The 11,310-nt window shown below is 47.9% G+C and overlaps 1 protein-coding gene across 1 annotated transcript; it reads left to right on the top strand.

The window, feature by feature from the left end:
• Window positions 1-3,578: 3,578 nt before the first annotated feature.
• Window positions 3,579-9,428, top strand: LOC149525714 (uncharacterized; the record flags this gene model as incomplete). Its single annotated transcript, XM_089776645.1, has 3 exons — window positions 3,579-3,847; window positions 8,639-8,930; window positions 9,195-9,428. Coding segments are annotated over exons 1-3 (795 nt in total), but the record flags the coding sequence as incomplete, so codon positions are not given.
• Window positions 9,429-11,310: the final 1,882 nt, after the last annotated feature.

The raw sequence follows: 11,310 nt of genomic DNA, 5'->3' as shown, positions 1-11,310 counted from the left end.
AAAAAAAATAAATCTGAGAGGTGCTTTAACTCTCAGCACCCATCCTTAAGGGAATCTAGCTCTGTCTGGGTATTGAGGGACATGCATTCCTACCTCTCCACTTTTGCAGCAGAGGCTTTTACATTTTTGCAGTTTCATATTTGTATTCTTAAATTCAGACAATTTTGAAGAACACCTCATTACAGGTTTTCCATAGAAGTTAAGCTGCAGCTGTTTCCCTCTTCATTGGAGTTGAGGGTTTACATATACACAAGCAGTTAGCCAATTTGTCTTGTAGGTCTGAAATTGTATGGATAGCAGTTAACACTTGATCAGACCAAGGGCTATGCCCGAACCTTTGCAAGATTTTGTTCAAAAGGGGTAACATCTTTTACAAATGCCAATTTCTCAGTCTTCTCTCTGCTTTCTTAAAAGACTGCTTACATTTAAACTTTTCCTAGTATACCCAACCTCCTATTTCTTTCTTTCTTTCTGGAGGGCTACAATTTGAACTTTCTGATATTAGGTAGTTTGCTAATCAAACTTAGCTATTACCTGCAAAGCTTCTTTGTGCTGCCAGCTAGGGTATTTACACCACAAAGGAAATCACAACCTGTTGTGGCTCCTGGAGCTTTCACAGCATTTTAGTTTGTTTGCAGTTTTTACTCATTCTATAGTTTACAGGAAAATGTGCAATCTTTGTTTACAACACTACTTAGCCACATTAAACTTTGCATAGAGTGTAACTCTTTCTTTATGCTTACAGTTTTCCTGTACTTTCATTAAACAACTTGGACTAAAAGTAAACCAAACCAATTTGTTTTAAACCTACAAACAAACAAGATTACTGGACCTTAAAACTTCATTTATTTACACTATATTTATTTACTATATATATATATATATATATATCTACACACAGATACACATACATTCTCTCTGAACCTTTCTTACACTATTTCTACATAGCTGTACAACAATTACATTCCCTTTTATATTCAATGGGGTAGTTCAGTTCCAATAGAACTCCCTCCCTTTAGAGTTCTTTTAGCAGTATCTATAATCAAATGTTCAGATTTGAGTCAAATTTGCCTGGATTATTTACAGACATTCCTTTGGAAAAAGGGCCCATTTTTCCTTCAGAATGACTGTAAAGAAACCACAGTTTTCTATCTACACCATTTTAGCATTTGCACAACTGCTCAATTCTCTCCATTCTCTGCAGAGTTTAAATTCTCTGTGTTTCTCTTTTCTTAAAACACTTTCTTATCTCTAAAATAAAAAAAAAAAAAAAACCTGGCCTTGTTTTAGATATTATTCTTGTAAGTATGCTTAAGGATTTAGATTTCCAGTACTTACAGCCTTTTTCTCAGTTCTACCACAAGGCTTTCAATCTTATCTGTTACCTGCCTGCTTGTCTGGGCCTGATCCTGTTTTCCTTTTCTGCCTGCTTGCCTGGGCCTGATCCTGTTTTCCTTGCTAAATGGAAAGTGGCTCCTTTCCACAGACTCAGGCTTTGTCCCATTCTTTAGCTTGCAGGCAGTTCTATACTTACAGAACTGTACCCACAACTCCTCAGGATTTCCCCAATCCTCTTCTAACATTTCTCTATTCCATTTTGGGTTGCCCCAACCTTCCTGGGCAAACCCTTTCTCTATATCACTAAAATCCATGTCTATCATGACAGGCTTCATGTTGCTGTATGTGAACCAGTAGCACAATCCTGCCGACTACGCCAATTCTGTCAGCCGACAGTCAGGGCAGTGTGTGTGTGTGTATGTTTCCGAGAAAAGGTTTAACGTCCGTGCCTTTACTGCTAGGACCGGGGTCCCATCGCAGAGGGTGGCCAGCAGGCCAACAGACACCCCGTTATATAGGAAGAGCTTATTACATCTTAGATTTCAGCTGCTAGAATTTCATAATTCCTTCGCAGCGGGCAGCCTTGAGGAAAGACTGAAAGATGCCCCAGTGGGTCCTGTCACCTGGGAGTGACACAGATCCAAACGCCCAAGCTCTTCCTATAACTGTCCCTTTAGACCGGCTGAAGTTCTTTTAAATTGTGCTTGGTTCTGTTACAGCAACTGAAGGAGTCAGGTTAAAGCTTAAACAGTTACTATTTATTGTTACAGGGTAAACTTAGTTGTTAAATGCTACTACTGTGTTACAGATAACACAGACACTACAAAGGACAGGACAGAAATTACACTAATAAGACTTACAGGTACCATGAAACCCTTTGGTTCTCTGAGCTCTTATTAAATGCATGCAAAATAGACACATAGCAGGTATATATTCTCACCCCTGCGTTCCAGACTTGGCGTGGCCAGCGTCTTTCTCTCAATCCCTCGGGAAGAAGTAGGGCGAGGTTGGGCGTCCCACAGACCTCGGGAGACAATCAATACCTGCCAGCAGGTATAGATGATTGGAGCTCAAATGGGGTGGGCTGCTGAACCTCTTTTATACCCCTTGGGTCATTTAGGCTTCTTCCTGGGCTCAAGTGGCCAATTAGGAAAAATGGCTTTGAATGCCAAGTTTCCCACGAAGGGTGTAAAGCATAATTTACACCTGGGAAAATGCAGACAATGGGCACCTCTGGTATGTGATGGGCGAAGATTCCTCTCTGGGACAGTGCAGGCGTGTCAATTACTGGTACTAGCCATCAGGGCGACGGGAGGCCCCGGGTCGTCAGCTAGCCCATTTACTGTCTGGTTTCTGTTTATGGTAGAGTCAGGGACAGGCAGCAAACCTGTGTTCCCAGGGCATCAAAGGCTGACTGCCTTTCTCTTGCTCTCTGGGGGGGGGGGGAAACAAGATGGGGTTCATGGAAAAACAAGATGGGGTTTTGTGTCTGGCTACAGATAGGGACAGTGATTTTACAGAAGCCTGAGGATTGTTGATAGCAAGTAGCACATGCATACAAATCACTGACTGAGACTGTCTACACTACGTGCTTATTATGAAATAAGCTATTTTGAAAAAATAACCCCTGAAATAGTTATTTCAAAATAGCACGTCCACACTACAAATCCCCATCAAAATAGCACAGATTTATATCAAAATAGAATGTCCACATTGATTGGAGCCTGAAAACCACATTTAAAGCTCCCCAGAAGAACTCTGATCAGGACAGCAATCACTTCCTGTAGCTGCTTCCTAAGGCTATCTGAGGTTACGTCTAGACTACAAAGGTAAGTTGGAAAAAGATATGTAAATGGCAAACCGCAATTTGTGTATCTTTTTCTGCTTTTCCGTCAAAAGATGCTTTTCCGAAATTTGGCACATCTATATGGCGCCAAATTTTGGAAAAACCTGCTCTTTTGACTTATCCCTTCTTCCTTGTAGAACGAGGTTTACAAGGATGGTGAAAGAGTGTGTCCACTTTTTCGAAAAAGCAGACTTGTTCCTTGGACGCAGCATTGCATTTCCGGGATACCTCTGGTATACCAGAAAAGCGCTGCAGTTTAGACATAACCTGAGGCTTGTGCTTAAAGGGCTCCCCTCTACAGTCGTGTCTCACTCTTCTCCATTGCCTACCTCCTGGAGGGACAGGAAACTCACATTGCTCTGGTTGCCCTTGCAGATACAACAGCACTTCCAACATGGAGCTGGAGCTGTTGCAAAGTAGTGCCAGGATCTTGAATCTTCTGCTGTGCCTCGTAGCGCAGTTCATGCAGACTGTCCACATGGTGCTGCAGGAGAATGACGACCAGCCTGGAATGGGGGACCTCCTCACCAAGGCCCAGGTGTTCTTCCTGCACCACATGCCTGTCCATCCTACATGGCACACCGTGCACTGCTGCTTCTGGCGCCGGGAGACCAATTCCAACTGGTGGGACCACATTGTCATGGAGCAGTGGAATGACCGGCTGTGACTCCAGAACTTCCACATGTGGAAGGCCACTTTCCTGGAGCTCTGTGAGTGGCTTGCCCCTGCCCTCTGGCAATGGAACACCCAAAGGAGACCCACCATCCCTCTGTAGAAGTGTGTAACCATCATCCTATGGAAGATCCCTACCCTGGAGAGCTACCGCTCTGTTGTGAACCAGTTCGGTGTGGGAAAATCTACTGTCAGGGCTGTAGTCAGTAGGTTTGGCTCTCTTACTGTTGTCCTACGAGGGTTGTGAAGTATGTGTGTCTGTGTCTGTGTAAAAAATCTCCATCCCTAGAAGTTTTTCAGTCCTGGCTTGACACAGCTTGCCAGGGATAGGGTAGTTGAGGTTGCTTCTGATGTGAGCAGGGGGTTGTACTCTGAGAACTCTTGAGGGCTCTGGTAACCCTGTGATTCTAGGTTTCTATGATTCTATAGGTGGTAAAGACCATCAACACCATCTTGTTGTGCAGGGTTATCACCCTGGGCAATGTGGAGCCCATCATCACTGGCTTTGTTGCCACGGGCTGCCCCAACTGCGGGCGGGTCCATTGACAGCACCCACATTCAGGGCCGGCTTTAGGAAGTACAGGGCCCAATTCGAACAGTTTTTTCGAACCCAGGATTTTTTGTTGAGCAAAAAATAAAATTCAAAAAAAGACACCTACACAACAAACCCACACACAAATATCACATCAGAAGTAGATCTGATCAAAATGTATATCAATATAGTTGAATATTTTTTTTAAATGCCATCTTTTATTATGCAAAATTGTACACAAAATTAAATCAGTTGCCTTAAGTGTAGGTCAAATATTTTCAATTGCAAACTATCCAGTCTTTTCAATAAAGTTTAAAGTTTGATTTTTAAAAAGTTACCAGAGAGCGTTGCAGTTTTCTGTTACATTGATTTACTTTTTAAATAGCAAAAATGGAATCCTTGTTAAGAAAGTGTCAGTTCTGTGGTCAAATTCCAGTCCTTAGTGATTTCAGCACCAATGATTTCACTAGGTAATATGGTACCTTACCACCATTGCCTCCTTTGCACTGCCTTTCAACACATTCCCTGCATGTTGAGTCCAAGGTCAGTCTACACAAGATTTTATCAATGATTTTTGCTCAAGCGATCACTGACCTACCAGATCCCCCCTACCAACACCAAAGGAAAAATAATTCTATATGGACTCCCCCTGACGGTCGGAATTACAATCTGGATTTCTATATACACAGCTTCCGCAACAACGCACAGACTGACATTATTCGCAAACGACAACAAGCGACACACAATCTTAGCCGCGCTGAACACCATGCCATCCAGAGTCTCAAAAACAACCTGGACATTGTAATCAAACCAGCTGACAAAGGGGGTGCTGTGGTCATTATGAATAAGGCCGACTATAACCAGGAGGCAACCAGACAACTCTCGAACACCACATTTTACAAACCTCTCCCCTCTGACCCCACCTTGGACTACCAAAAGAAACTACACTGTCTCCTTAAAAGCCTCCCCACAGCTACTCGGGAACAAATCCTCACAGAATCACCTTCTGACCCCCGACCAGGATTGTTCTATCTACTTCCCAAGATCCATAAACCTGGGCACCCCGGACGTCCCATCATCTCTGGTATTGGCACGCTCACTACTGGTCTATCCAGCTATGTAGACACTCTTCTCAAACCCTTCGTAACCAATACCCCCAGCTATCTCCGAGACACTACTGACTTCCTAAGGAAACTACAAAACATCGATAACCTCCCCAATAATACCATCCTTGCCACCATGGATGTAGAAGCTCTATATACCAACATCCCACATGAAGACGGATTACAAGCAATTAGAAACACTATCCCAGAGGACACTACTGCCAACCTGATAGCAGACCTATGTAACTTTGTTCTCACCCACAATTATTTCCAGTTTGAGAACAACTTATACCTCCAGATCAGCGGCACAGCCATGGGTACACGCATGGCCCCACAGTATGCTAACATCTTTATGGCTGACCTAGAACAATGTTTCCTCAACTCCCGTCCCCTTTCACCCCTCCTCTACCTACGGTACATCGATGACATCTTTATGATCTGGACACATGGCCAAGAAACACTGGAGATATTCCACAGAGATTTCAACAACCTACACCCCACCATCAACCTCAGCCTGGACCATTCTACACGAGAGATCCACTTCCTGGACACCACCGTACAAATCAACAATGGAAAATTAGACACCACTCTCTACAGAAAACCCACCGACTCATACAGTTACCTACATGCATCCAGCTCCCATCCAGAACACACCACACGATCCATCGTCTATAGCCAAGCCCTTCGATACAACCGCATCTGCTCTAACCCCACTGACAGAGACCAGAAGCTTCAGGATCTCTACCAAGCATTTATAAATCTCAACTACCCACCCAGAGATAAAAAAGCAAATTGAAAGAGCCAGACGAATACCTAGAAACCATCTACTTCAAGACAGACCCAAGAAAACCAACAATAGAACACCACTTGTCATCACCTACAACCCCCAACTTAAACCTGTCCAACACATTATCAATAAACTACAGCCTATATTGGAACAGGATACCATACTCAAAGAGGCTCTGGGAGACAGACCCATAGTCTCCTATAGACAACCACCTAACCTCAAGATGATTCTTACCAACCACCACAGGACATACCACACTAATACCAACCCTGGTACCTTCCCTTGCAACAAACCCCGTTGCCAGCTTTGTCCACATATCCATTCTGCTGATACCATTATTGGACCTAACCAAGTGAGTTATAAGATCAAGAACACATATTCCTGCGCATCCAGAAATATAATCTATGCTATCATGTGCCGAAAGTGTCCGTCTTGCTATGTACATTGGACAAACATCTCAGACACTTCGCCAAAGGATTAATGCCCACAAAACAGATATCAGACAAGATCACAAAGAGAAAACAGTTTCTTGCCACTTTAACCAGAAAGGACACTCTCTAAATGACTTAGCCACCTGCATTCTGCTACAAAGACCTTTTACATCTGCACTTGAAAGGGAATCCTCTGAACTGTCATTCATGTTAAAATTCGACACTTGCCAACAAGGACTTAACAGGACTTTGAACTTTCTCACCCATTACCAAGACAGTTTCTCCAATTATCACCTGTAATACCATTAACTCACAAACATCCCACTCTCCCTACCTTTAATATCAGCAATTCACAGACACTTACCTTCCTTCCTCCCCCTTCCCACCCCCCCCGCATCCCCCTTCTGTTCTGCAATGTGATTTGTCCTTTTCATATTTGTTCATTTTTTTTAATTGTATCCTTTGGTATATATGGTTGTGACTACTTTCTTCCACTATTTGATCTGAGGAAGTGGGTCTGACCCACGAAAGCTCATCATCTAATAAACCATCTTGTTAGTCTTTAAAGTGCTACATTGTCCTGCATTTTGCTGAGACAAGACAAGGACTCTCAATTGATTCTAGTCAGCTCTGCCTTTAAACACTGGATGTAAAGTGTCAGATATAATTGAGGACTCCCAAACAGACTCTACCCCACCAGAAATAAAACCTGTTTCCATCTTCTGTGACTTTCAGTTAGATGTGACTCACTATCCTCTGCTTAGTGTTCAAGTTATGGTAGACCCTAAGCCAGGTCATATTAAGTTCAGGTCTTTTACCTTTTAATCATACAATATGGATAACAACATTTCTCCCAGCTCCAAGTCTTAAGTGAATTTCAACCTAAAAGAGCCAAAATTGATCACCTTGACACAGCAAGTGTGTCTACTGATCTCTGTGGCAAAGTAGGTATGTCTATATAAATAAGGTCTCCTCGTGAAGCCTTTTCCTACCGTTGATTAACAGATGGCAGTAGATAGCTCATTCAGACCACAGGCTGATAATAGTTAGTCTCTCTGACCACTCATTAACCATAGTCATGGACTCACCCTACTCTCCATTGTCTCTATGATTCTCTGATGACCTGTGACAAAAAAGGAGAGTGGAAAGGGAAACTGAAGGGAGAGACCTCTCTAAATTCACCAATCAAAGAGTTGTACTGCCAACCCAAAAATCACAAGGAACGCCTACACAAAGTTATGAGACTGGACTACAAATCATAAGATTTTTTAAAAATAAAACGTTGGATTTTTATTGGCCTTTTGTTTCTTGAGTATTTAGGGTTCGTGTTTAAAAGCTGTCCTCCTTAACTGTAAGGCCCAAAAGTATAGAGAACTTTTTTTAAATGAAAGCTGAGATTCTTACATAATCAATTGATTCCAGGCGTTTAGAAAAACACCAAGGCTATGTCTACACTGGCGGGTTCTTGCACAGGAATATCTTGTGCAAGAAAGCATCCACACTGGCGGGAAGCCCTTGCTCAAGAACGTGTCTCCAGAAGAAATTCGGCCATGTCAAGAGGTCACCAGCAGCATCTGTGGGCATGCGCCGGACCCCCACTGGGAAACGTACTTAAAGGGACTCCTGGACAGCCATTTCCCTGTGGCTGCATGCTCACGCACCCTTTTGAGGGAGCGAGAGCCACAACAGCACCTGTCACCTCTGTTCCTGGCAAGTACCCCTGGGCACCCTCGCTGCAACCGTCACAGCCATGGAACCAGAGGAGGACCCCAGCCAGCAACGTCCACTCCTCACGGCCATGATAGAGGCTGTGGAGCTCCTCCACCAGGGAGCCACATTGCTCCAGCAGGAGCTGGAGACTGGGCAGCAGGTGCAGGACCTCGCCACGGCTGCAGCTGGGCTCGGGCCCCCGCATCCTACCACTGACAGATGCCTCTGGAGCTACAACACCAGTGGGGACTGGTGGGAGCACCTGGTGCTGGGACAATGGGGAGACCAGCAATGGGTGCAGAACTTTTGGATGCGTAGGGGGACATTCCATGAGCTCTGCACCTGGCTCACCCCTGCGCTCCGGAAGCAGGACACCCGCCTGCACCTCGCCATCCCCGTGGAGAAGAGGGTTGCGATTGCCCTCTGGAAACTGGCCATCTCAGACAGCTACTGCTCCGTGGGGAACCAGTTCGGGGTGGGCAGGTCCACCGTCGGCGTGGTCGTCCGACAGGTAAGGCCATCAGTGGACCACGGGCTCGTCCTGGGGGAGGGAAGGGCCCAGACCGGGCAGCGGGAGGCTGTAGGGGCAGAGGGAAGCCCCGCACCCAGGGGGTCATGCTGTCCCTTCTGCACACAACCCCGCTAGTGGGGGGGAGGAAATCCTGGAGGGCAGAGGGCCCTGGCCTGCATGGGGGGAGGGGCCATCAAAGGGAGGGTGAGCACATCCCAGGGGCCCATGTACGCACTGTGTTTCATTCCATGCATCCCTCTCCAGGTCGTCAACGCCATCAATGACGTGCTGCTCCAGAGGGTGATCCGCCCCCGTGACGTGGACACCACCATTGCCGGCTTCACCAGCCTCAGGTTCCCGAACTGTGGGGGAGCTGTAGACGGGACCCACATCTCCATCCGGGCACCAGAGCACCAAGCAGCCCAGTTCATAAACTGGAAGGGCTACTGCTCAGTGGTGCTGCAGGCGCTAGTGTACAATCAGGGCCGGTTCCAGGACATTTATGTGGGGTGATCTGGGCAGGCCTACGACGCTCGCATCTTCAGGCACTCAGGCCTGTGCCACAGGCTGGAGGTGGGCACCTACTTCCCCCAGTGGGAATTCACCATTGGGGATGTCAGGATGCCGGTCTGCATCTTGGGGGATGCGGCCTACCCCCTGCTGGCCTAGCTGATGCAGCCATACACCAGCCACTTGGACCACAGCCAGGCTACCTTCAACAGCCACCTGGACCGGGCCCGCAATCCCGTCGAGTGCGCCTTTGGGCATCTGAAGGCACGGTTTAAGTGCCTCCTGACCCGCCTGGACATGGGGGTGCAGCACATCCCAGAGGTCATCTTGGCATGTTGCGTGCTCCATAATATTATTGAGGGGAGGAGGTAGACCTTCCTCCTGGGATGGATGGCAGGTGTGGGCCAGGTCTACCAGCAGCCCCAAATAGCCGCCACCCGACAGACCAACCACCATGGGGTTTGGGTCTGGGAAGCTCTCCGGATGATGCTGGACCAGGCCCCACAATAGGCCGCTCCTACACCTCTGACCGCAGGGATACCCCCGTGCCCCCACTTCCCGCTCCAATCACCACCCCTTCCTGCCACCCTTCCCTCACCTCCCAATAAATAAAATGCACTTGCTGTAGATAAGGCACTTTTTTATTTACATGGGGAAGGGAGTGCACTGTGGGGAAGGGGGAGGAGGGGACCCTGAACTGGGAGGGCCTCATGGTTCTGAATGAAGGCTTCTCCCACCCCCACGGGTGGGAGGGCGCCTCTGCCCCTTGTGCAGGGTTGGGGCAGGCTGCACCAGTAAGTGCGGAGGGTGGGGGACCTCAGGAGGGGGCATGGGCAAGGCAGGGGGAGAAGTGGGTGGAAAGCTGGGGGTGTCAGAGGGAGGCCTGGCACTATTGGGCTGCTGCACAGGGCACATCCGGTCGGCAATGATGCCCAGAAGAGTGCAGACACGGTTGCAGCGCTCCAGGTACTGGCCCTACACCCGCTCCCACCACTCCACATCTGCGCGGATCTTCTCTGTCAGAGCGCGCTCCATGCGCTCAATTGCACAGACGTGGCGGCGGAGCAGGTTGTGGTGGTCCTGGGAGCGCTGCGACGGGCCCTGGATCCTTTGCGCTGGCAGGATGGGGCTGGAAGGTCCCTCACTGGCAGGGGTCCCACTGCAGGAGAAGCAGAGGAGAGCAACATGGTCAGTGAGCCCTGCCCCAAATGGTGTTCCAGAGCCCCGTGCCCTCCTCCCAGCACGTCACGATGCCCGGGGACAGGTGTGGCTGGTGAGGGGGAATTCCCCTGGGGCAGTGGGGGGGGGGGTCCCAAGGTGGCCCAGGAGCCTGTGCTTGGGAGGGCCTGTTGTGCCTTCCCCAGGCGAAGCACAGTGTCCCAGAGGTAGCCATGGATGTGTGCTGTGTACAGTACCCTTTAGGCTGTGTGGGGTTAGGCCTGCAACCTTGGGGCTGGCCTACTCCTGGCCAAACCTGCCTCCCTCCGCCCCTCCCCCCGGTCTGGTCGAGCGGAATCCCTGGGGTCCCAGGCGTGTGCTGGGGCTAGCTGCTGCTTCTCTGTGCCACTGGTCTGGCTGCACGTAGGGTTGCCGGATGGTTTCAACAAAAGTACCAGACACACGACATTACATGACAGTCTACATTACATCTTAGTTAAAAAATCCCAGACATGTATATTTTCTCATTTACACCCTCTCAATTAGTTTCCCAAACAAAAAGCTCAAAGACTGGACTGTCCGGTTCAAAACTGGACACCTGGCAACCTTAGGTGCACGAGGTTGCACGTGCTGCAGGCCTCTGCGCAGCATGTGGCCAAGCTGTGCCATGTACAGCTACATCTCCCCTACCCTGTAGCCCTCCCCCCACCTT

The sequence above is a fragment of the Pelodiscus sinensis genome, chromosome 1 (assembly GCF_052426305.1).
Source record: "Pelodiscus sinensis isolate ZL-2025 chromosome 1, ASM5242630v1, whole genome shotgun sequence".
NCBI classification, from domain to species: Eukaryota; Metazoa; Chordata; order Testudines; family Trionychidae; genus Pelodiscus; species Pelodiscus sinensis.
Note: the sequence above shows the minus strand (reverse complement) of the source record. Positions and strands in the feature narration are given on the sequence as shown.